General features: G+C 46.4%; 2 protein-coding genes across 7 annotated transcripts in view; one reads left to right on the top strand and one right to left on the bottom strand.

The window, feature by feature from the left end:
• Hmox2 (heme oxygenase 2) overlaps positions 1-3,577 on the top strand; it is a 29,733-nt gene extending 26,156 nt beyond the window's left edge. The window contains exons 3-6 of the mRNA XM_021209218.1: positions 856-973; positions 1,760-2,251; positions 3,097-3,223; positions 3,308-3,577. Of these exons, the coding sequence (XP_021064877.1) occupies positions 856-973; positions 1,760-2,251; positions 3,097-3,223; positions 3,308-3,435 (865 nt within the window). The 3' untranslated portion in view covers positions 3,436-3,577. The remainder of the gene's footprint in view (positions 1-855; positions 974-1,759; positions 2,252-3,096; positions 3,224-3,307) is intronic.
• A 25-nt stretch (positions 3,578-3,602) lies between these two features.
• Cdip1 (cell death inducing p53 target 1) lies at positions 3,603-25,801 on the bottom strand. 6 transcript variants are annotated; one of them, XM_029544225.1, is made up of 7 exons: positions 24,925-25,371; positions 23,632-23,715; positions 8,047-8,113; positions 7,419-7,526; positions 7,015-7,170; positions 6,119-6,392; positions 3,603-6,023 (listed from the first exon to the last, which is right to left on the bottom strand). In XM_029544225.1, the coding sequence occupies exons 4-7, from the start codon at positions 7,501-7,503 to the stop codon at positions 5,912-5,914; spliced, it is 627 nt and encodes a 208-aa protein (XP_029400085.1). In that variant the 5' UTR covers positions 7,504-7,526; positions 8,047-8,113; positions 23,632-23,715; positions 24,925-25,371; the 3' UTR covers positions 3,603-5,911. The 6 variants fall into 6 exon arrangements, with proteins under 6 accessions (XP_029400085.1, XP_029400083.1, XP_029400081.1 ...); XM_029544223.1 differs by lacking the exons at positions 23,632-23,715; positions 24,925-25,371 and adding an exon at positions 25,708-25,801; XM_029544221.1 differs by lacking the exon at positions 23,632-23,715.
• Positions 25,802-26,040: the final 239 nt, after the last annotated feature.

The following is a 26,040-nucleotide window of genomic DNA, read 5'->3' on the forward strand; positions in this document are numbered from 1 at the left end:
TTCTTATATCTTACTATATTTACTAATAAACCAGTTCTTAGGATGTGGGGTGGTACAAAATGATCAAAAAAAAAAAAAAATTAGTGTGCAGAGACTAGATCACAAGAAAACCAAATTCTTCTCATGCTAACAGATGGAGTGTATAGACACACAGGAGCCCTTCCTAGGTTCCATTGTACTTATGATGGTACTTTCCTTCCATACCCATTTGTTGATGTAACTTTATCCAGAGTAATTCTGTTAAATATAAAACTGATGGATGCAGTGGATCTCTTGAGTTCAAGGCTTTCCTGGTCTACAGAGTGAGTTCCAGGATAGCCAGAGCTACACAGAAACCCTGTCTCAAAGACAAAAAAGAAAAAAGAAAAAAAAGAAAAGAAAAGAAAAGAAAAGGAGAGAGGGAGGGGGAGGAAGGAGAGAGAGAGAGGTGGGGAGGAGGGAGAGAGAGGGAGGAAACCAACTAAGATCTTGGTCTCTGCCTCTCAGCTATCTTATCTTCCCACACCGTGGCCCATCCACAGGAAAGGCAGCTCTTTCTGGGATAGATTGTAAGTTTTGGTTCTTCAGCCACTAAGTGGCGACAGAAGCAAAGCATCGTTCATTTGGGTGCTGACTGACAGATACCGATCCAGGCACTTTTGAAGAGACCATCGTAAGCTTCATAGCCACTGAGTTTTTGTGCCAGATTGTCACATCTTGTCCTGTTCTCAGCTCAGTTACTCATGCTGGACTGAAATAGTGTCTGAGCAGCTCCTGCTCCCAGTCTCTGTCTTGGGCCTAAACTGTCTTTTGCCCTTTTAGTCCTTTCTGTACAACTGGAAAGGCTACTGTCTCACTCAGAGTTCATCCCCACAGAATGACAGACCTTTCTGAGCTCCTGAAGGAAGGGACCAAGGAAGCACATGACCGAGCAGAAAATACCCAGTTTGTCAAAGACTTCTTGAAAGGAAACATTAAGAAGGAGCTATTTAAGGTTTGTGTCCCTCACTCAGATGAGGTTGGGTTCTAATCTTTAATAAGGGGTGGGAGGTGGGGTGGCTTTAGTCAGCTGAGGAAGTTGCCCTGCAACCACTCTAAGAAAGAAGCTGCTGGGTCTTTTTACTTTTTCTTGGAGATAGTCTGGCTACATAGTCCACATAGGCCCTAACCCTGGATCCTCCATCCTTATCTTCCTGAGTACTGGGGATGAAAGGTATGTGCCACCATGCCCAGCCATATATTTGTTTTCCTGGTGTTAAGCCATGGCTACCCTAGCATAAATGGAGTAACAAAAATATATTTGCAAATATTCACTAGAAGCTTCCTAGGTGTATTAAAGTTGTTAAATATATTTAAAAAGAGTCACATTGGGTCTTTGGGAACTGGACAAGTGGCTTTTGTCTTGAGCCATTGTTAAAACGTGGTGGTGGTGGTGGGTGGTGGTGGTTGAGGTACAAAAGAGATGGCTCAGATGTTAAGAGCACTGTCTGCTCTTCCAGAGGTCCTAAGTTCAATTCCCAGCAACCACATGGTGGCTCACAGACATCTGTAATGTGGTCTGATGCCCTCTTCTGGCATGCAGATAAAGCCCCTATTCATTCATATAAATATATATAAAATCTTTTTTTTTTTTGTTTTTCGAGAGAGGGTTTCTCTGTGTAGTCCTGACTGACCTGGAAATATATCTTAAAAAAAAAAAACAAAAACCAAAACATTGTGGGTTCTAGAGCTGCTGGCTTGGCTTATAGCTCTCTTTCACAATCTTCCATCACACTCACAGCTGGCCACCACTGCACTTTACTTCACATACTCAGCCCTTGAGGAGGAAATGGATCGCAACAAGGACCACCCAGCCTTTGCCCCCTTATATTTCCCCACGGAGCTACACCGGAAGGCAGCACTGATCAAGGACATGGAGTATTTCTTTGGTGAAAACTGGGAGGAGCAGGTGAAGTGCTCTGAGGCTGCCCAGAAGTATGTGGATCGGATTCACTATGTAGGGCAAAATGAGCCAGAGCTGCTGGTGGCCCATGCTTATACTCGTTACATGGGGGACCTTTCAGGAGGCCAGGTGCTGAAGAAGGTCGCCCAGAGGGCACTAAAACTTCCCAGTACTGGGGAAGGGACCCAATTCTATCTGTTTGAGCATGTGGACAATGCCCAGCAATTCAAGCAGTTCTACCGCGCCAGAATGAATGCCTTGGACCTGAATTTGAAGACCAAAGAGAGGATTGTGGAGGAGGCCAATAAAGCCTTTGAATATAACATGCAGGTATTACTGGGCACTCATGGAACCTGATCAATGGATGCATGAGTTTGATCCTTTTAGCAGTAAAGTAAAGCCAGAGCTTTTTTGAGAGGCTATTGGTAGCATGACAAATAAGCTCCTACATGCCCTAAAAAAGGGTGAGGGAACCAGTTAGCCATCAGGGAGCATGGAGCAGTGTATGGCTCCCAGACGGCCTGTGTTGAGGCCCGTAACTAGTGCTGGAAAGGGCAAACCCCCAGCATTTGAAAAGTCTGAAATAAACTTATTTCCCTCTATCTCACTACAGGATGTCAGGGTTGAGGAATGGATAGTTTCCTAGTTTTATAGCAAATACTGATATAAAAAATATTACTTAGTATAGAGCCAGATTCATTGGGAAGTAGAATAAGTAGGTTTTATAAGTCTCAGGTAGGGCTGATCTATTTACTTATTTTTGGTTTTTTGAGTAAGGGTTTCTCTGTGTAGCCCTGGCTATCCTGGAACTTACTCTGTAGACCAGGCTGGCCTCAAACTCAGAAATCCTCCTGCCTCTGCCTCCCAAGTGCTGGACTTAAAGGCGTGCGCCACCCCACCCGGCATAGGTAGGGCTGATCTTACAGAAGCCATTTCTGTCCCTAGTACCTCAGTGTTGGGAGAGGATAGCTATGGGCACTCAAGTCGAGTTTTTAGCAGCAGTCACTCCCACTAAGACACGCAGGATAGTGTTCACTTTTCTGGCTTGGTGTTCAGCTGGTTTGCAGTCCTGATCAGGTGTATCTGGGCTCTAGCTTCTCCAAGGGTGATCTGTAGAGTGTAAATTCTGAGTCTCCTTAGTTTAGGGATGGTCTCTGATGATTTCTGTTCCTCAGATATTCAGTGAACTGGACCAGGCTGGCTCCATGCTAGCAAGAGAAACCCTGGAGGATGGGCTCCCGGTACATGATGGGAAGGGAGATATACGTAAATGCCCCTTTTATGCTGCTCAGCCAGACAAAGGTAGGTTGTGGGTCCTGAACATTTCTGGAGCAGGTATACCATTGCCTTCTACTGATGCCATGTCTTATGTTGTGTTGCATGCAGGTACACTAGGAGGCAGCAACTGCCCCTTCCAGACAACCGTGGCTGTGCTGAGAAAGCCTAGCCTGCAGCTCATTCTGGCTGCCAGTGTGGCCTTGGTAGCTGGATTCTTGGCCTGGTACTACATGTGAAGGACTTGTCATGTTGTTTGCATCCTACCCCAAGTGACCTGTTCCATTCCCATCTCCACCTCTGCCTAAAACTACCACCTCAGGTGACTTTTTTAATGCTGGGTTTGAGAAAACAAGCAACCAATAAAAGCCAGACACTAGAGCCTCTGCCTAGCAGCCTCTTCTCTGCCAGCCAGGTGTACACCAGACAAAGGCTATCACTGTTAATAGCCAGTGCTCTACTGCAGTTAATCTTGGACTTCTGACCTGGCAGTGCTCCAGGACTTTTGCCATTTAGGAGGCCTGGGTATATTGTTTTCTTAGCAGTACTTGGAGTGGTCATTGCCATGCTTGGGAGTGAGATGCCCATACACACAGGGTTTGTGGGAAAGGGTCATGCCAGCTGATGGCTCAGTTTTCTAGGCCTTTTGACAGTCTTTTGGAGTGGAAGCTATGCATTCCTGCCTCCAAAGCCTAAAGAGCTTATTCTGCAGGATCTCTCTAATAAGTCTATTAGCCTGGTCTGTCTCGACTGCCACAGCACTCTAAAAACAAACGCCACACCCTTCCCTCCTTCCCGGGATAGGATAGAGTCCCTCAGAGACAGTGGTACGTTGCATACAAATGGACATCCTCTTTCATGACACTCCTTTCCAATTTCCTAGCACCTTCTATTTCCATGTATTCATGCTAAACACCATAAAGATCCTTAATATCTGCTTGGACCTGTGATTTTCCTAACTCATAATCTTTGAGGTTTCTTATTTCAAAAGCACATACTTAGATTTAAACAATGCATGGTCTAAAATAGAAATATGAAGTTAAATATTTTTATTAGTAGGACTCTATTCCTATAAAAGTCTTTGTGTGAAAAAAAATGGTAGAACAGCAGGGAAACTCAAAAAGACTTGAGCCCACCACCTTCACAGTTCAGAAGATTGATTTTACCCAGAACTGAATGCTGAGACTTCAGAGTGTCATCTTCAGACTATCAGGTCTTAGTCCAGTAGTGCTGTCTTGTTTAAGGACGAAAGAGCAATAGCTATAGGTTAGGAGGTCACTAAGCTAGGGCAGGGCTCCAGTTCTCAGGTTCTGCAGCCTGGACATCTAATTATGCAAACGGTAGAAACCAATGCCCTGGCCCAGAACAGCTGGGTTCCCCCAGGGCGAGTCTATAGCTAATTCTGGTTTGGTGTAATTGGGTTCTTAAATGTGTTGTTGCCCAGGCCCAGGCTCCTGCCTGCCACTAGACTACCTGTAGTCCCACCCTGTCTCAGAAAAGACAGCAGAGGCCCAGGGCAGGGGAGTCAAAGGGCCATTTAATGAAACTACAAACTGCGACCAGGCCACAGTTCACAGTGATATAAGGCCATGCAGTGAGAGAGACCAGGAGAGGGACAGCAGCAGGATACAGCGTCCACACGGGCATATTCACAGACCGTTCAAGAAATGGACAGGTTTGGGTTTACACCCTGGGCACGACTCACGTCCCTAGGATACTCCCACCACTTGTGACTTCTTCCTGGTCCCCAGCCCAGTGCCACAGCTGTTCCTACTGAGGAGCTCCAATATGGAAGCAAGTCAACTACGGCAAAAAGGCTGGCACTTACTCCAGAGGCCAATGAACCTGCAAGGAGGCATTTCTGATCTGCCATGTCACAAACCACCAGGCAGAAGTTGCACCCCCACATAGCACAGACACAGAAGTAGACAGGACATGGGTATTCATTCCTTCCAGTCCCAGAAAATATAGGGGTTTACAGAGGTGTGGCCAGAAAGGAGCTCTGCACACTGACTGACTCAAAGAAGCTAGGTAGGAACAGGGGCAAGTTCTTCTTGGTTACCAGAGCTTTAAATAGCCCAGGATCCTCTTTGCCTCATACCAGGCAGCTCTTGAGTGTTTCCATACCTGAGAGTTCTGAGGTCCAGGGCTGGCAGTCGTCATTTCTTTCTTTCCCTATCTTGGTACCCCAGACAAGAAGCCCCACTTAAACCCAGGCCTTAAGACCCTGTCTTGCTTGGGTCCACTTAACTTTCGATGACACTCTGACTTCATTCCAGTAGGTCAGCAACAACTGTGGTTCCAGGTTCTACCCTCAGTGTAGGCCCTAGTCTGGGGACCTGTTGATGCCTCTGGGTGCTTTTGGTCCCAGGAAGAGTAAGGACCAGCCTGGACCTTATACTTATACAGAAAAGGAGAAATGAGGGCCCTAGTAAGAGCCTCTTAGCTTATCTTCTGAATTGCAAATGTCCAAGCAACACACAAGGATCAGTGCCACCCCATGCCACCCACTGGCCCTTGGCCTTAAATCCAACAGAATTGTTGCTGGAAGAGTCGGATGCTCAGGGAAGGGCAAGGTGAGGACAGGATTTCCAGGGTACAGTGGCAGAACTTCCAACCCTAAGTGGGGAGTTGAGAGGGTAGTGACCACTGAGCATGGGGAGCAAAGCACATGGGGGCCAGACTAATAGGTGGGGGAGTCCAAGTCTGACTCTGTTAGCACAAGCGCTTGTATGTGCAGATGTAGGCTTTGCAGCTGGGACATGTGTGCGTCACATCCTTGAAGTCATTGATGAGGCAGGGGATCAAACAGCAGCCCAGATCACACCTGAATTGAAGACAGAGATAGGCTGAGGCCTGAGAAGGCTCAGGCAGCATATAGAGCCCCAGCAGCACCACCACTTACCAGTGCCCCGCACCTACCCCATGAAGCAGCAGAAGAAACCCAGCACAAAGTTCATCAGGCCTATCTCGTAGGAGATCTTGGTGGTGATAGCCTGCTGGCAGTGAGGACACACTGTCTGTACTGGTGCGCCTTCAAAGATCTCTCCCTGTAGTACTGTCACCGTGGTGGCTGCCCCTGATGGGACCAATACTGTGGCCGTGTGGCCTCCAGGGCCAGGGTAGGGCCCTGGTGGGTAGGGTCCTGGTGGATAATAGCCCATAGGTGGGTGAGGGCCTGGAGGAGGGTAGAAACCTGGAACAGCACACAGAAAGGTCACTGGCTGGCTGGGAGAACATAGAACATATGATCCCAAGACTCAATGCACAACCCACAGCTTCTTGCCGTCTTCCAGAAGAGGGCCAGAGTGTCAGCAGGAAGAGGCCTTGGCTCAAGGTGACCATTTATAATGACCCATTTGGTCCCTACCACATTAAGACCAAGACAGATGTGGCAGAGCGCTAGGAGTATATAGCTCTAGTTCACTTAACTTCCTTGCCTCTGGCATGCCAAGACTTCTTTTATGCCTGCAAGGATAGGGACTTAAGTAAAAAGAAAAGTATCATTCCTCTTAAGCATACAAAGCTTTTGCAAGTCAGTATTTGAAATACCAAAGACAACCCAACCTAACCCAGATACTGCAGGAACCACACACTCTGGGCCTGAGTATAGCTCCAGTGAGCTACTGGTGAACAAAGGTCCAGACCTCCTCTAGGGGCTTTTGTCCTTAGTAGGAAAAGGCTTCCACCTTACCACAGTCCTTAGCATGAGCCACTGTAACCTTCCTTGGTGGACGCCAAGTTCCTCTTAGCTACCATTTTAATTTTATATGGAATGACTGATCACTTTCCATAGTGAATTTGGGGTCTCAACTCACCTGCAGGCATGTAGGTGCCATCTGCATTCATATGAGGGGGCACAAAGCCAGGCTGAGGCACTGGATGGCCAGGTGGCTCATAAGGTGGGGGGGCAATGTCAGCAGAGGGCAGTGGCATGCCTGGTGGAGGCTGCATCACAGCTGGCGAGGTCCGGCCTGGATAGAGATGGGCAGAAAGAAGACAGCTCAGCTTGTGCTCCACACAGAAGCAGGGCACAGGGTGACCCTGAAGCAGGATTTGAAAAGCCTCAACTATACTTGGAATGGACCGCTGTGACAGGGATCCCAGAAGGCAGAAGGCAGGAAAGACCCTTAAGACAAGAGCCAATGACAAGGTACTGGCCCAGCAGTCCCATTAATGGACCTTACCCAGACCTCTACCAATGATAATTTAACATCCTTACCTGGGGTAAGAGGGGCTCCACTTTTTTCCTCCAGTAGTGGAGCTGTAGGACCTCCTGGATAAGGAGGGGGTGGCTCATTAGACATCTTTGCTGCTGATACTCCTGGATCTGGAGGAGAAACAAATTTAGCTCCTTGCTTCCATGCAAGGCCAACACACTAGGTTGTGACCATCTTTAGATGCTCATCAACCCAAACACATAACGTATTTTCTCTGTCTCCTCTCAGGGAGCCTCTGGCTCAAACTCAGGTACCTGAGCTCTTCAACCATTTCCTTTCCTCAAAAGTGTGAGAAGGATCAGGGTTGGTGGCTAGATCCAGCAGTACCCTTGGGAGCATCAGCGACCACTGAGCTCCCTCTGACACTTGGGATACTCTACCTCTGCTAGGGAGAACCCACCAGAGCTACCATCCTTTATACTGCTCCATGGTCACCCATATTTTTTTGGAAGCTGGAGGGTAAGGACAGAACTCTTGGTGACAAGGCCTAGCAATCCTGTCTGAGAACCTAACCCCAGCCACTACCCAAGGAAGCTTGGCACCTACAGTCTCCCAACTCAACTGAGCTATGGGGGGCAGACTTCTACCACAGGCTGCTGCAACATGGTTTGGAAAGGGGTGATTTCTTACCTCAGATTTCTAGTGCACAGAGAACAGAAGTAGGTGAGAGTAATTCAGCGGAGGCAGATCTAGGAGGCTATTTCAGGGAAAAAGAGAAAGCAACACCTTTAATCACAGGCTTCCAGGTAAGCTATTTCCCCAATACTCACAGCTTAACCACTCCACTCCCTGAGTGGCACAGCTGCTGAATCCTCTGTGTGCCCACCCTTCTCCATCCTATGGATCCAATTCCCAGGCTTGAAAGGAAGTCAGCAGTGGGTTGGTGTCTGGCACTGGCTTGTCTCTTATTTTGCTTGATAGGTATGAAAAGGAAAGAGTCAGTCAAAGGAAACAATCTGTTTTATTCCTTTCATCAGATGTCCAGAGTACCTGCTATAAGGCATTAGTGGAGAAGCAGACACACTCAGGTCTTACCTTCACTCTATTTAACATAAAAGGTTAGTCATTAGTAGCATTTTGAAGTGGGGACTGCCTTTTGTTAACTGAAAAGCAGTAAGAAATCAAAAAATTCCAGTACTATGGTATGTTCAATAAAAACAACATTTCTAGCAAAGCCTAGAGCCCTTACAGTAAGTCCAAACACAGAAGTACCAAGTCACTTAAATTTTTTTCCCACTTTGAAATAGAGTCCCCCCACTGTGTAGTCCAGTCTGGCCTTCAACTCTTCATCCTGCCTAGTCATCCTGCTAGGATTATAGGCATATACCAGGACAACTCGCTTCCTATGTTTAACCAATCAGGGACAGGGGCTGAGGAATCAGATCCCAAGCTTTGGGGTCAAATTTTGTGGTGATCTGAATAGGAATTGCCCTCATAGACTAATGTTTGTCCATTGAGAGTAGCAATTTTAGGAGGTGTGGCCTTGTTGGAGGAAGTATGTCACTGGAGGCAGGTTTGAGATCCCATAGATGCTCAAGCCATGGCCAGTGGTACAGTCGTTTCCTGATGCTTTTGGATCAAGATGTAGAACTTTCAGCTCCTTCTCTTGGACCATGCATGCCACTATGCTTCTCATCCTGTTGATAATAGACTAAACCCCTAAAACTGTAAGCTAAACCCAATTAAATGTTTTCCTTTTTAAGAGCTGTGGTCATGGTATCTCCTCATACTAATAAAATCCTAACTATGACAAATTTTAATACAAGTTTGAGAAACTCCATTCATGATCAATATAGCCTAACACCCTCCATGCCCTTCTGCAGGAAGTTACTGCTTTGCCTGCACACAACTGCAGCTTCAGCCCATCTTTCCTTAGGCAGGCCCATATCTGAGGCTTCCAGGAAGAGATCCACTACATCAGATTATAGGACTACTACTCTACAAAGCTACCCTTGCATTTCACAGCCCCAACGTACAGATAATGTCCGAGTGGGAAACGCTGTGAGCATTTCATTCAGCTGCTTTGGGCTGCTTGTTCCAAGTATCGATCAGAGAATGGAAACCTGCTGGGTATCCCAGCAGTACAGCCCTGCCAGCTTCCTCTCACTCTGTATGAAGCTCTACCAGGGAGTTGCATACTCTACCTTTGCTTGGCCACACCCACCCACCAGACTGAGCTCTTGCTTCTCTGGAGAACTCCAGATGGGAGTTTTCACAGGAACAAGGATGGAACTGACATTCTGAGATGCCTACCAAAACTTAAGGAACACTACAGAGCCATGAAACCAAGCAAAACTGCGTTATTCCCCAACCCCAGCTCAGGCCATGTAGACTATGACTCAGCTCCAAGTTAAAAACAACAACAACAAAACAAAACCCACAATCTTGTAATTCGGGGTCAACAAAGCACCAGAACTCCTGCTCCCTCAGAGGAGAAAGGATCACCCTTGTTTCCAGTAAGCAAAATGAACAGCAAAGAGGTCTGGAGTCAGACAAACCTGGCCTCAAGTCCACGGCATTAGCATGTCAGAGTCCATACCTTCCTGTATGAGAAACCTCCTCCCCCAGGTCCAGACAGAACCCAATCTCTAGTACATCCACTGAGAGGAGGTCCTGCTGAGAGGTGTTCTAAAGTTACATCATGGTGATAGCTACAAAGCTCTATTAACATTAAAATCACCAAACATAATCATACAAATAATTATTAGATAAACATCACTAATTATACTAAGATGGCTATGAAAACACTTAATCTTATGGGATCCTGTTATATATGCAATTCATCCTTCACCAAAACATTATGTAGCATGTGGCTGTACTTTGAAAAGAACATGATTGCAAACCTGACCCTGAAGGCAGTATTGCATGGTATGATACCTAATCTTGCCAACCTGGCACACCTGGGAAACAAGACCCTCCAATAAAGAACTGCCTCTGTAAGACTGACCTTCGGTATGTTTTCTTGATTGAAAACTGACATAGGAGTGGCCAGCCCACCTTGGGCAGTAATAACCCAGTAAGTCTGGCAGCAATCCAGTAAGCAGTGCTTTTTGGGTTTGTTTGTTTTTTAAGGTTTCCCCTTGAACTACTGTCCTGGCTTGCCTTGGTGTGATAGACTGTAACCTGTAAGCTGTAAACTAAAACAAACCCCTTCCTCTGCAAGTTGCTTCTGGTTATGGTGTTTTATCACTTCAACAACAACAAAAGACACTTGAGATGGAAAGTGAGAATGAAGTGGGGCAGTTGCTTTCCTCTCTGGGTCTCCTGCTTCCCAGAGAAGTTTTAAGTACAAGGTCTCAGGGGCCTGAGAACTGTCTCTGGCATTCTGCTTGGCTCTCAAGTATTTATTATGCAGTGCAATTGATCTAACGCCAAGGCGGAGCCTGGCAGCCTGTCTGCTGATACAGGGCCCCTTGGAATGGGGGCATATCTCCTGGCCAGCACAGCATAGGGTCTGAAGGCAAACTTAACTCTCTGGTTGAAGCTGCCCTACACACTACAACAGAGGGTAACCAACATATTCCCATGGTCTTTCTGTTTCCCAGAGTGCCAGAGAGCAGGCATTCTACCAAGGCCAGGCGAGGAAGGGAATTTTGAAACCTATTGGTGCAATCAGACTGGTCAGCTCTGTGCACAAATTCTCACAGGACTGAAGACAAGTACTGAGGGGATGAGGCAAAAGGTGAGTGAGGACAAAGCTCAGAGGGACTTTCTGACATGACTTTTTCCATGTCTACAAGACCAATGGTTCTCCAAACTCTTGTTCTGTGGACTTCTTTATACCAGATTATCAAGGACTTCAAAAAGACTCTCTCTCAATATGGCATTAGAAAATATCTCTTAAGTACTTAATAATGAATAAAAAAAATTAGTTTGGCCATGCAGTGGTGGTGCAAGCCTTTAATCCCAGAACTCAGTAGGCAGAAGCACATCTCTCTGAGTTCAAGGCCATCTGATCTACAGAGCTAGTTCCAGGACAGTCAGGCTACACAAAGAAACCCTGTCTCTAAAAGACAAAAAAAAAAAAAAAAAAAAAAAAAGATTAGTTCAAGGATAAGGCTGTAGCTTGGGGAGAATAATTTCCTTACATATGCAAGGTCCTATGTTCAATCCCCACCATAAATAAATAAATCTCACAGTGGCAGATTGAGTTTCCAAAATTCCAATTACTATTCACCAATAGAACAAAATTTAACAGTGGCAATAAACCAATTACACATCTATCTAGGAATAGTGGCTCAGCTTTGGGAGGTTGTGGCAGGAAGACTGCTGTAAACGAAGTAAATTGAGCTACAGAGTAAGACAAGGCCTCAAAAAATCCAAACCAAGGATCAAAGAGATGGCTCAGCAGTTCGGAGCACATGTTCAGTTTTCAGCATCCACACAGTAGGGAATTCAATGCCCTCTTCTGATATCCACAGGCACCAGGCACATATGTGATAAACCCTGCCCAACACTTATATACATAATTTTATTTTTTAATCCAAGCCAGTGGGCTATGAAGATGACTCAATAAGTTAAAGTGTGTGCTATGCAAGTCTAGGAACCTGAGTTTGACCCTTGGAACCCATAAAAAGTGAAGAACCAACTCACTGAGTTGTCTGTCTACCTCCATGCAAGTGCTGCGGTGTACACACCCCCACCCTCACGAGAAATGCAAAGAAGTTATAGCAACATAGACACAAAAATTGTTTCCTCATGGAATAACTGCTTATATTCAACACAGTATCTCTGAATGCCTAAATTACCTGTTTGTGCTGTTAATTCTGTGGGAGAGGTGGGGAGCACAGAAGGAACAATTTAGGACCTCAAATGCTTTATATGCACTTTGCTACTAACACCCCCAGAAACTGCATTAAAAAAAATAAAGTGCTTATGTCTGTTTATCTGTTTGCTAAGGTGTGTTTATGAGTAGCTTTGGAGCCCAGAAGAGAGCGTCAGTCTCTTGAGCTGTAGTTATAAGCATTTGTGAGCCACTTGTGGTGGGGGTTGGGATCCGAGCTCTAGTCCTTAGGACTGAGCGGCAAGTGCTCTTAACTGCTGAGCTAGCCCTCTAGCCCTCTGTGCATGAGGGGAAAACAGCAGCTTTGAACCATAACTTGGATAACTACAACTGTGTATATGCTTTGCTCCCAGAGAGCTATCAATCTTGAGGTTTTCTTGCATGCCTCATACTTTATCACACAAAATGTTCAAAAGCTATGTACATACACACACACACCAAGAATTAATAAAGGTGTACTTACTTTGGCAGCACATATACTAAAGTTCAAATGACACAGAGATAGCACCCCCACCCCCTCGCACAGGATGATTCGGAAATTCAAGTGACTTCAGTAGTTTTTTCTTTGTTACTATAAAATTCTTTATTAGTTGTGTTTAGGTTAATAACCATTTTCTTGTGGTCAGACTTTGTGTAAAGCTAATGGAAAAGGTTTTTTACCATACTCATTTTGGTAAGCTCTTGTTGCTATTAACTTTTTAAAGCTTTATTGTTTGTGTACATATGCCATGATGTGTGTGTGGAGATCCAAGGACAACTCTCTATAGAGTCAGTTGTCTCAATCTACCTTTATGTGAGTTCTGGAGTAGAACTCGGGTCATCAGATTTGCATGTTAAGCATCTTTACCCACAGAGCCATCTGACTGGCTAGCCATTAACTTTTGACTAATAAAAACATATCTTTAGCTAGGTGGTGGTGGTGAATACCTTTGATCCCAGCACTGAGGAAGCAAAGAAATTGGTTCTCTGTGTTTGAGGCTAGCCTGGTTTAAAGAGAGTGTTCCAGGATAGCCAGAGCTATTCAGAGAAACACTTGTCTTGAAAAACCAAAACCAATCAAAGAAACAAACAAACAAACAAACAAAAAATCAAATCTACCTTTAAACATAAAAAAGAATAAAGTTAATTTTTTACTAGCTTTATGTGTGTGCTGCTTTGTGTACTGGTAAAGACAGGTGCGGGTCAGTACGCCTGCCCTGATCCAACCCAGGCTCCAGTGCTTTCTTTCAATGTGATTCTGAGGCATCCATGCAAGTACTAGTACAATGCAAAGTCAAGGTCTGACACTGCCTTTGCTCTACTAATAAGACAGCCTGCCCTCCTGCCCTCAGGGACTCTCCTTCCAGGCTGCAGAAGACACCACTGTTCTGGAGAGACCCCGCTAGACTGAATGCAGGGTCAATTCCCTACTGCCAAAGAGACCTAGAGTCTTAGGTTTCCCTAGGGAAATCAGAGCCTGTTGTTGTTCTACCTGAAGAGCACCCCAGGGAGGCACCTGCTACTGTGCAAGCTTTTTAAATTAAACAAGCAGTTGGGACAAGAACTCTGCATCAGTCTTACTAAATCTAGCTCCACCATTATCTGGCTCAACATCAGAGCCTTGGTTAACTCATTTGCCTTCCTCTCAGAATGGAAAAAGGTTACCAGAGGGTGTACAAAATGTCCTCTGCTGGACTGCAGGGGTTGGCCCACAGAACACTGAATAAAAGGAACCTCTTACATGGGCCTGAGGTGGTGGAGTACATCTTTACTTGGTAGGCAGAGGCAGGTGGATCTCTGAGTTCCAGGTCAGCCTGGAACACAAAGCAAGTTCCTAAACAGCCAGAGTTCTGCACAGAGCAACCCTGTAAACTGTGTCTCTCAAAAAAAAAAAAAAAAGAAAGAAAGAAAGAAAGAAAGAAAGAAAGAAAGAAAAAGAGAGCCTGCTACTTCACTACTTAACAGGAACCAATGCCTCTATCCTGGAGTTATCTTATCACTGATCATGGTGCCTGCAATGACCTCATTCAAAGACATTCAGATCCTCGTCTGAGCAGCTCACCCCTGTGACATCCATTTCCAAAACAGCAGAGGTCATACATAACCTCTGTGAGAAATCCTCTAGATTGCTCTCCTGTTAGATGGCCCTCTTAAGACATGTGGGGACTTGCCTAGAGCTCCCAAAGTCAGCAACACCCCTGGGAAGGCATTCTACTTGTGCCCAGAGGCATGCTGCAGAGCTGCATCCCCAGGATCATTTGACTACCACTGTCCCTTCACAGAGGTGGTCCCCGGTGGCATCCATGGATTAAGACACCAGCTGGCCTCAGACAGGCTCCTCTGTCTCTGGGAGTAGGTCTTTGGCCAGTGGCAGGGCACTCTGCTTCACCCACGGCCTCCCATTTGCTGAACAGGGCAGGAGGCCATACAATGTGATGGGTCATCACAACCAGTGGGCACTACGAACCTCAATGTATCACTGGATCAGACTGGCCCCTGGGAACATCACACGGCTTCCCTATCGTAATTGCCCAAATACCCCAAAAGTATGTGTTAGCACAGGCTCATGTGGTGGCATAGGAAGGAAAGCCATGTGGGGAGATCCAGATGGCTGCTGCTGCTCTTGGAACAACTAGCAACCGGGCCAGCATCACACACTCATCCCAACTACTCAGTGTTCTGGCTCTAGACCTAGCCCTGTTCAAAGCCCAGAAGGAAGGCTTGCGGGAGACAAAGTCCAACAGGCAAAGGAAAGAAAGAGGAAACAGTGACTAAAGTGGCCGTGCTGGCTGGAGAGGATAACAGCCTTGAGGCTTGCAGGAGGACCCACTACAGAGACTACTGCTAAGGTCCAAATCTCAGATCTCAATACACAGCAGGTCAGGGAAGACAGTCCCAGACCGTTTAAGGCTCAGGCTTCTGAGATCTCAGTGGCAGAGCACTTGCTTAGCACTGGTCATGGTTTGAATGTGCTTGGCTCAGGGAGTGGCACTATTTGGAGGTGTGGCCTTATTGGAGTAGATGTGTCACTGTGGGCGTGGGCTTTAAGACCCTAGTCCTAGCTGCCTGGAAGCGAGTCTTCTGCTATCAGCCTTCAGATAATGATGTAGAACTCTCAGCTCTGCTGCCATGTTCCTACCTTGATGATAATGGACTCTGAACCTGTAAGCCAGCCCCAATTAAATGTTGTACTTTATAAGAGTTGCCTTGGTCATGGTGTCTGTTCAGAGCAGTAAAACTCTGACTAGGACAGCATCCAGGAAGCCATAGGTTCAATTTCTTGTAGTGAAAAGTAAAAACCTCAGGAAAACTGGAGCTACATAGTAAGATCCTGTCTTAATAACAATGGGGGGGGGGGGAACAAAACCAAAAATGGAGCAAAGCCACCTTCCTTTCTTGCCTGTCAATGGCATACTAAGGTCTTCCTGGCACTCTAGTATCAGGACAATGATTGAGGCCCTAGACAAATTCCTTAGTCTCTGGCTTGTTTTGGAAAATGATATATTCTTGTGAGGCAGAACTAAACTCCACATGCTGGGCAGAACAGGCTTTATGCAGGTAACAAGTCGTGGTTATTTTAGAAGATGCTTTTAGTTGAACTACTGCGTAAAGAAATATCGTTCACTCCTAATGAAATCAAGGCTATGATTATGCCACATTGAAAATAGTGACAGATTGTAAAGAATGACAGCCTCATGAAGTAGGTGGCTCAGACAGCTAGCTGCACCCAAAGCTACCCTTCCTGTGTCTTTCCTTCTGTTATGAAATCAGTGAATTAGCTAATTCACTCCTGCCCTAATTACAGTTCTCATGACCATCTGACTAAGCTCTGGACTGGCCTTAGTGCCTGAGCCATGGAAGGCACTGATAGAAGTCAGCTCAGTCTAGACCATGGACCCTTCTCTCCTTCCTGCTGGCTGGGCTATAGGACATGGTTACATAGTGCAGCGACCATGGAGAAATGTGCTATGTATGAAAGATGGCCATGGAGACTCCAACCACCTCTAAATGTTCCACTGATAGAAATAAACCTGTTTTAGTCAATTATTGGTAAACAACTTCTAATTATTAGAAAAGAACTACATTAAAAACTAGTGTTACTTGGGCCTAAAGGCATACATCTTTCCAGGAAATTAATTATCCAAACACTTCTATCAACTTTCCAATTAAATGGCTTTCTCCAGGTGACAGAATATAGTTTGTTAGGGGTAAATGCTTTTTGTTGTTTAAAAACAGACCCCAGCCATATCTAACGATGGTATACAATTATGCTGAATGCAAACTTTCCAGTATGGCTGCTTTAAGGTTACTATGCACTAAGCTCTGTAAATAAGTCTAATAAATTCAGTGGTTACCCAGAGTAAACTTTGGTAGAATCACACCTTGGTTTGTTGTTGGGATCACATGAGTGGGTAGTCATTATTTATTTATGCCTTCCTAAGGAAAGGAATTTTATCAACAGAAGCTATCATGGGCTTCTACATTGAAATCCTCTCTCAAAAAAATTAAGGGTACCAAAAAGCAAAACAAAAAGGGCACAAAACAAAACAAAAAACAAAACAACAACAAAGGGTTAGGGGATGTAGTTCCGTGCAGAACACTTGCCTAATATGAGTAGGGTCCTGGGTTCAATCTCCAGCACTATATTCAAGAGCGAGACAACTAGAGGCCCTGGAATGAGACCACACAATCCTAGCACTCACTTCATTGTGAACACCTGGCTGCAGAAGCCCTTGCTAATGTATAGGGAATACGGATGGAGCATTTACCATGCTGACATAGATGCCCATCATGGGGACAGAAAGGAAAGGCTCAAAGTGAATGCAGGTATGCCAATGTCTCAGGCCCACACCATCTTCCTCTCCACCAAGGTCTGTACAAATCTGCAGCTAAGTCAGGCACTTAGTGTGTAACCAGGCTAGGACTCCTACAGCTGCCCAGAGACAATATGCTGCTAGGCAAGAAACAAAGAGAATGCCAGGCATGATGGTGCATACCTTTAATCCCAGCACTCAGGATGCAGAGACAGGTGGAACTCTGTAAGTTCAAGACTAGCCTGGTCTACATATATTCAGTCTCAAAGAGAAAGGGGAAGAGGAAGAGCATTGTTCACAAAGACGCAAAACAGGGGCTTCTGAGAACTCTCCCTCCCAGATGTCACAAGCATCGTTTACTGCATCTTCCTGGGTTTTGTAGAGTCACTCCCACCTCTCTTCTGGATCATAGCCCAGGGCTTTGGGCTAACTGCCAAGTTGGCTAGGTTCTGCATGGCGAGCCAGCAAGTCACTTGAAGGAGGAGGGCAAGCAGGCAACTCCCCAAGGGACACATGACACACTAGAGAGTGATGAGGTTGCCGGGCCTCAGGCAGGTGAAGAACACAGCCTAGGCTGTCCTGTGCCCTGGCCCTGCTCTCTGAGCTCTTTCTGTGCTCAAGAGCTTGTTTCTACACATTCTGCTGCTAGCATAGAACACAATGGAAGCCCACATAGGAGAGGAAATGAAGAGCAAAGGATGGAAAGAGGGCTACAGCTGCAGGCACAGAGATAAACAAGTTGTCGGCACCTGTTACAAGGCAGGCCATGGTGACTGAAAGCTAATTTTAGAAACACCACAAGCCTGAAGACCCATCTCCTAAGCCACCAAAATGGAACCTTAGGGGAGAAAAGTCCTGATATCTGCCTGCAGTGAATGGACACAAAACAGCCAGCCTCTGGGTTATTTTAATCATTGTTCTGACCAAGGCAAACACACAAACCCTACGTACAGTCAAACCATGGAGGCCCGGCAGTCAGAGCCACCAGGGGCAAACCATGGAGGCACGGCAGTCAGAGCCACCAGGGGCAAGTTTTTGGTTTTTAAGATTTTTATTTTTTTGCCAGGCAGTGGTGGTTCACGCCTTTAATCCCAGCACTTGGGAAGCAGAGGCAGGTGGATTTCTGAGTTTGAGGCCAGCCTGGTCTACAGAGTGAGTTCCAGGACAGCCAGGGCTACCCAGAGAAACCCTGTCTCAAGAAACCAAAAAAAAAAAAAAAAAAAAAAAAAAAAAAAAAAAAATTATTTTTTATGTGTATGCATTTGTGTGTCAGTTCACACCATGAGTGTTCCAGTGCCTGCAGAGGTCAGAGGTGGGCATCAAATCACTGAAAGGAATTACAGATGGTTTTGATCTACCCAAAACTAAACAATCTCTGGGCTCCTTTCTCTCACACAGCTCACTAAGCGCTCACCCTTCAAACTTTCTCCCACAAAAAAGGAGGTGACATCATCTTTAAGATACTGATCTCTTATGTAATAGATCACTTCCTCTATTATTCTAGGGAAATTTCTGCTTGGGGGAAGATAAGCTACAGAAATTTGTCACTGCTAATACTAGATACTTTGTAGAAATCACAGCAATTACTAAAAGAAAAGAAAATACCACAATACATAGCAGACCTGAGCCAGACCTCAACAACTCTTTAAGTTGCTGTCAACTGCTTTTTCAAGAGCAATTTAAAAACAGAACACTGTGTGTTAGCATACACTTTTATTGCTAATTTTAAATGGTATTGAACTCTGTAAGTTCAAGACCAGCTTGGTCCACTTTTCCAGGCAAACCAGGACTACACAGTGAGACACAAAACCTGAGACATGTGTCTAGTCCAGGGTCCCAGTGGAACTTATCAATCAGCAAAAGCGCCCAGGAAGAAACCAAACAGCAATCGGGGAACCACAGGGACCACAGTGGGCGACGGCAAGGCTACTAGGATTCTATATGCAGTGTACACCACAGCAGACGCTGAGCCAAGTTCCTATTACCTGAAGTAGACACGGAACCCTGGAATGCTCACCTACCAGTTGGCACAATAGCTCTGGATTTGGGAAATGGGAATGTGGTCACATTTGGAGATGTCATTGGCATGTGTACATTTCCTTTCAGATATCTCACCTTGCTGGCTAGAAAAGCATCAGAGATAACTGAATCTGAAGTCTCTGCTAACAATCATTTGGGTGTCAAGCACTTATTAAACAGGAGCCATGTGAACTACTGGAAACTATGGCAGAGAGCGCAGAATCAGCAGGTTGAGAAGTGGGCTCAGGAATGATGTAGCTATTCTGGTTACTAGAGCAAAGCCAGGCCTCAGCTGCCCTGAAAAATATCAAATACGGCTGCCCTCCTCCAGCTCTCTTGTCACATGCTCCAAAATGTTCAAAGTACACTGGTTGCCAGGATGGTGGTCCAGGTGTATAAGTATTTGGAAGGTAGAGGCAGGAGGATCAGAAGTTCAAGGCCAGTCTCAACTATATAGAATATCTGAGGATGTCCTGGGCTGTATAAGACCCTGTCTCAAAAACAGTAACAATGCTAAACATGTGAGTGGGTGGGGCCCTCTGCACTTAAGTTTACATGGATTTCACAGTGCCATGAACAAAAGGCTCAAGTCTGAGGAAAGCAGGGCTGGAAAGAAAAAGGGGAAGAAAATGGACCGTCTCCTTGGGCTGCAGTCTCTCTACATTTCTCAAAGCTCGCAGGCTATTTATTCAAGGGCCTTAAAGGGCAGTGTGACCTCATGAAGTCTTTGCTCTGCTAGCTTATTTTAGAACGAATGCAGTGACTGTATACTTGAGGAATCAACTCTCCATTCAAAACTGTATTTCGAGGGAAGAATGCATACACCATGGTTCTGTGCCTTCAGAGCTGGTAAGCTCACAGGAAGACAACTGAAATTCAAGCAGTACCTGACTTTATTCAGCCAATAAACACTGTCTGCTATGTGTCAGACACTTTCCAAGGCGATCTGGGTGGGAGACATTTCCCTTAACAGATCGAGGAGAGGGAACTATAAACAGAGAGGTACAGAGATGGAGGAATAAAAATTAGGGAAGGAGTCCTACAGAGCTTAATTCTACACAGGAAAGGCTTCACTGAACATGGAACATTTCAGCACAGGCAAAGGTGAATTACACAGTGTGGGGAAAAGGTCCAAGCAAGAAGTTACATGCAAAGGTCCCCAGAGCAAACTGGGTAGAGGAGATCCTAGGGGACTCCCACACTGAGGGCAGAGAGGCAGGCAGGAGAGCAGTTGGGATAAGTTAGGAAATGGGGAAGGGTTAAGTTGTCCCAGTCTCCCTTTGCACTGTGTGTGTACCATTATCAAATAGGCAGCAGCTAGGGGGAAAGCCTACAGTACTTGGTACCTCTGGTAGTGCTGGGTACAGTTCCCTTTTGGCCAGTTTGAGGCCACAGAGAAACAAGTCATAGTGTGGCTAATCTCCAGGCTGAACAGGTAAACCAGGCACTTATGGAAGCCAAGCTTGACAACACCAAGGGCCAAAACTAAGGCTGGATCCTTAAGGGACATAGAACACCCAGGAAATCTGTGAACTGTGAAGGGATCGTTTGAGTTCTTCCCTGAACCAGGCAGGGTTCTTCAGGTCTGAACATGGGCCAGTTATATCAGTGAATCCATCATTAGCTAAGTTTACTTTTCTAAGTGAGTATTTATTTATTCAAGAGCCAAGACCCTTGACTCATTAATTCAGACAATTCACTGCACCCAAGAGTAATAACTCAATTCACAGTCCCAATACTCAGATAACTTGGGGACCTGGATCAAAAGAATTTACAGAACAGGCAAGACCAGCAGGTGGCTCTAACCACCAGGAGAGGTCTGTAAGCCAGGGATTCACAGGACAGTCCTACAACCAGGGCAACTCCCAGAAGAGGACCAAACACTGTGCTTAAGAGCCCAGACTAGTACCTGGGGACAGTCTCTCTACAGCTCATAAAATATGTATACTACAGCTTGGCTGACATTCCTAGGCAGGATTCCCCCATCTAAGTTTATTTCTATTTGCCATAGCCCAGTCACCAAGTGAGATGGGTGAAAGGGGTTCCAAACATTTTTCTTTTTCAAAATTATACTTATTTATGTAATATGTGTGGGGTCATGTGCCATGGTATGCCTGTGGAAGTCAGAGGACAATCTGAGGTAGTCTGTTCTTTTCTTTTTACATGTGTCCTGGGGATTACACTCTAAAGTCAAATGCCTTTACCTGCTGAGCAGCATGTCAGCTGCCTTTTTTTTTTTTTTTTTTTTCTTTTTTCTTTTTTTTTTTTTTTTTTTTTAGTGTGTACAGGATTTTGCCTGCATCTATGTCTGTGCACTGCATTCATTCAGTGTCTGAGGAAGCAAGAAGAGGTGTCAGATGCCATGGAACTGGGGTTACCACAGCTGCTGGGAATTGAACACACATTCTCTGGAAGAGTAGTCAGTGCTCTTAACTACCATTTCTCCAACTCTGGAAATTTAAAACATTTCCTTTAAACCTTGACCAGTATTCTAATTCTGTGGTTAACAAAAAACAAAACACAAACAAAAAAAATCCCAACTCATCTGATGGCAAAGTTTTGAGAGAAAATGTATGTTCAGCCCTATGTCCCAAACCTCCTTCAGTCTACTCCAGCCCCACCCACTGTACCTTGCATGTCTCTGAACCATCTGTACATACCTGCTGAATAAATGAGTCCACGAGATTTGGAATTAACCTCCCTGGATCTCCCTGGAATTAACCCTATTCTAGTCCTAACACAAATGCCCATTATCCTCAGCTCCAGAAGCACAGCACAGCCACCTCTGAGGTAGATGTCACTGTCTTCTTTCTGAAAGTGCCTTTATGTATGGCCAGTATTCAAAACAAGAAAGAATGCCATTTCTTGAACCCCAATCAGCTCCAAGGAGGACTAGTCACAGTGAGGCTAGGAAAGCTCCCACTTCTGAGGCCCCCCTTCCCTTCAACCCTGTTATTTTAGGAGTTGAGGGCCTGCTTTGTTATTATTAGCAACTCTTGCTGCTTCCTCTGTTAGAAGGGCTAGACCTAGGCTACCTCCTAGACCAGTGGTTCTCAACCTTCCTAATGCTGTGACCTTTTAATGTAGTACCTCATGTGTGGTGACACCCTCCCACTATAAAATTATGTTTGTTGCTACTTCATAACTGATTTTGGTACTGTTATAAATCAAAATGTAAATATCTGTGTTTTCCAATGGTCTTACATGACCCCTGTGAAAGGATTGTTTGATACCCACAGAGTCACAACCCATAGATTCAGAACCACTGGCAGATGCAGATGACAAGTGCAAGTCAGCCAAGAAGCAACAATAAATATACAAAGGACACTGTGTCCTTTCCCATTCCCCCAACTCTTAACGTCACTGAACCATTAACAACTACTTATCAAGTAGTATAGAATTCTTCTCAAACATCACCCAAACAACCCTGCCACCTTACTACCTACATCCACTGCATTTCTTCTAAATCCCAGGCACAGCACACAATTGGATTTGAGTTTAGATTAAGTTAACATTTATTGATTATGTGGCTTCTCAGGCATATTCAGAGATTTAGTTAAACTGGACACCTTGTAGTTAAGAACTGACAAGCAGCTGGGTGGTGGCAATGGTGTCTTCAATCCCAGCATTCAGGAGGCAGAGGCAGGCGGATTTCTGAGTTCAAGGCCAGCTTGGTCTATAGAGCGAGTTCCAGGACAGCCAGGGCTACCCAGAGAATCTCAAAACATCAAAAGGAGGAGAAGGAGGCAGAAGAGGCAGAGGAGTAGAAGAGAAAGAGGAGGATGAAGAGGAGAAAGAGGAAGAGGAAGAGGAGAAACAACAACTAACTGACAAGCTAGATCACCCAGTGGACAGACTCGTAAGGGATTCTCCGCATGACCACATCAGAAGCATGGTGACAAGAAATAGTTTCTTTAAAGAAAATGCACTGCAACTGCTTTCAAGGGAAGAATAACAGCATTTTTTGAAACCACCCCCCTCCCCCCATCCATCTCTGGGTTCAAGCAATCCTTCCACCTCACCCTTCAAAGTAGCTGAGAATGCCAGGCTGGTTTTTAAAGACTTCTTTGTATCCTGCAGTTTTCTGTCCTTTCTTGTGTCTACCATGAAGGAATGGGAATCTTCTCAGCCCTCAGAGCAGGCACCTGCCTTCATCTGCTCTGGGTGCTGGTCATGAGCTTCTGGGAAGAGTAATGGCTTGTCATAATGCTTCAGAGTTACAAAGAGGAGCCTTCAGTGTGGTTTGCCATCTCAAGTCTAGGAATACTTGTCCCAGGACCCTATTATCACCAGAGTTGTCTGATGACTCAAAAAAGAGGCATCAGGTAGGCCCAAGGGGCCACAAGCTCAGAACGGTGTGAGTGGTAGTTCTGGGAGGGGAGGGTGAGGATATAGAGCTGTTGCCTCTGTAGTGGGGTACCTACCCAGCAGGCAGCCTCTCCTACAAGTCACAGTACCTCCCAGAAATGGGTCCATTTCTATTGTGTACAATCTACTTCTAAGTTCTCTCACAGGACAAAAAACCTCCCATCCACACTTCCACCCCCAACCCCAGGAAAGACCAAGAACTCTGGAGAACTCCATACTTGCTGATGTCTCACTAGAAGCTCTTTCACTTACAAGACAGACACCTTGGCATACACGAGAAAACTGCCTCATCTCCCAAACTGCATGTTCTTCACACTTCCCCTCCGAGGAGCGTTTCTGAAAGCAGAGGATTTCACAGAGCTAGTCTCTTCTCCCTTTCAAATGAAGAGGGAGTGTGACAGTCTGGTGTTCATAGCTATGGAGTGAAGTACAAAGGCCCATGGGACTCAAAGTGTAACTATGAGGTCACCAACTGTGTACTTCAACCCTGTTCTAAAGCTTAAAAACCATCCATGACACCAGTAGGTTCAAAATGGGCAAGCTTGAAACATACAAAGGAGCCACGAGAACAAGGCCAAGGACTGAACAAGCAGCAACTCACTTTAATTATTGCCAGCATAATCTGCTGGGACAACCAGGCCTCGGGGACACATTCCATTTTCTCTCTCTCAAAACAGTTTTGCTCCCTCAAGTATTCTTTACGCATTCCCTCTTTCTTCTGGTCAGCTACCTTAAGTCTTCTCAACACCCAGGGTAAGGGTCTTTCCTGGTTCTAAGAACACATCCTATAGGAACCCTAAGGACATATCCTATAGAAACCCCCCCAAACCCTGTGGATCTTCAGGCTGGGAGGCAGACTGATTTTCAAATAGTCAAGGTTAAAAAAAAATCAATAAGCAAGATTTCTAAGTCTAGATAATAATATGCAAGCTTTACTAGGAATGGAAATTTACTGTTATCTGCATGTACTTTGGCATGAGAATAAAAGACTGATGGCTAGGAACACAATAGAGATATTAATTGTACATTCTAGGAGTTAGTCCAGTGTGCACTCTCAAGTTCAACGGGTTTTGTATGCTTTGGATTTTTCCTAACTAATGTCAAGGTAGAGGAGGTCTTTGAGGCAGTGAGTGACCAAAAATATCTTTCTTATTATGAGCAGAGGGCAAGAAGAGCAGACATGCTCACCTCTTTCTTCCCACCCAACTCTGGTCAGCACCAACAAGAAGCTAAGGACCAGACAGAGCAGGCCTATTTGCCCACACAATGCCCTGTTTGGAGTACACTACAAAACTGCTATAAAAACTACTGAATGCCCTCTCCCCAAAGCCCCTGATCCTGACTCCTGAGACACAGGTTCTCAGACCCAAGTGTGCATGAGAATTTCTGGAGAGCTTACTAAATACAGATTTCTGGGCCTTACCCCATAAATACTCAAATCAGATCCTGGGGAATGGGGAAAGTCCAGGTCTTTCTGATGCACAGGATCCTACCCTGATCACTCCATCTTCCTTGACACCTGTTGAGAGGTCCCCGGAGACCCACCTCCTCCAAGGTCCTGGATGGCTTGGGGCTTCGCCAGCCCCTCGCCTTCCTAACGTCCTGCCGGAGCGCCACGTAGAGCCAAGTCCAGACCTGCAAACCGGCGGGGGAAAGAGGGCGAGACGGCCTCCTCCAGGACCGCCAAGGTCACCCGCGGGTCTCAGAGGCTTGCCTCAGGGATCCTCCCCGACCGATCGCCGTTCCTCAACCCTCCATACCCCGAGGAGAACGGCGCGTACAGCCTTCTCTTGCAGAAATGTAGAAAGGCGTGATAGTCATCCGAGTGGGCTGGCCCTTCTCTGGCCGATAGCCCCTGTCTTGCAGGCCCAGTCGCTCGGGGCCCTGAAACGCTAGCCCTCGCAGCCCCGCCGCTGCAGCCACACGGAAATCAACTGCCCTGATTCTGCGTGGCGTTTCGGAGGGAATGGACTCCACCACGACAACCCAGGCCCGTTTACCTCGGAATCCGGGAGCCCGAGGCCAGAGGGACGGAGATCGGCAGGGGTCCGGCCCGCTGCTCCGAGGCGCCCCTCTACCAGAAGGCTCGCAGCACTCACCGCCCCCGCACCGAGAGGACCCTGGAATTTGTAGTCTCTCGGCGCACCCGCAGCCTTCCCTGAGGCGGGGGGCCTACAGCTCCCGGCACCCACCGCGCGGCGGAAGGGGTGAGGGCGGAGCTCCGCGGGCTAGGTCACGCGGGCCGAGGGGTTCGAAGCCTAGCCCCCGCCTCGGCGTGTGCGAGGGGGTCCCGCCGGAAGCCGCTTGGAAGTCTCAGAGGTGACTCACCGGCCAAGCGCTGCGGCAGGAACGGCTGCCTCAGCCCGTAGCTGTCCAGAGGGAACCGCAAGGCTTTGGAGAAAGGCCCAACCTCCTGGCCTCGCGCCTCAGGGCGGGGCTTCGCGCCCCACGTAACGAGCTTGGATGACGTCAGTGGAGGCCCGTCGCGGGTGGGAGACGAGCGAGTGGTAGTTCCCCAGACCTTTCTGCTGGGGGGCAAGGCTGGAAAGAGCAGCATGGCGGTGCGTGCGCTCCCTCAGGCCAGCCAGCCGTGCTGCGCACCCCTCGGGTTGAGGGAGAGCTGCCACCTTTGCCCTAGGCTGCCTGGGCGTTCACGAAGCT

This window comes from Mus pahari, chromosome 12 (genome assembly GCF_900095145.1).
Source record: "Mus pahari chromosome 12, PAHARI_EIJ_v1.1, whole genome shotgun sequence".
Lineage (NCBI taxonomy): Eukaryota > Metazoa > Chordata > Mammalia > Rodentia > Muridae > Mus > Mus pahari.

Coding starts and splice junctions, on each gene's coding strand:
- Cdip1 (XM_029544226.1), bottom strand. CDS start 7,496: ATGAGCCACCCCCTCCTTATCCAGGAGGTCCTACAGCTCCACTACTGG. Junction 7,241..7,418: donor TGGAGCCCCTCTTACCCCAG/GTAAGGATGTTA, acceptor ATCCTGCTTCAG/GGTCACCCTGTGCCCTGCTT. Junction 6,393..7,014: donor TGGCACCTACATGCCTGCAG/GTGAGTTGAGAC, acceptor GTGCTGTTCCAG/GTTTCTACCCTCCTCCAGGC.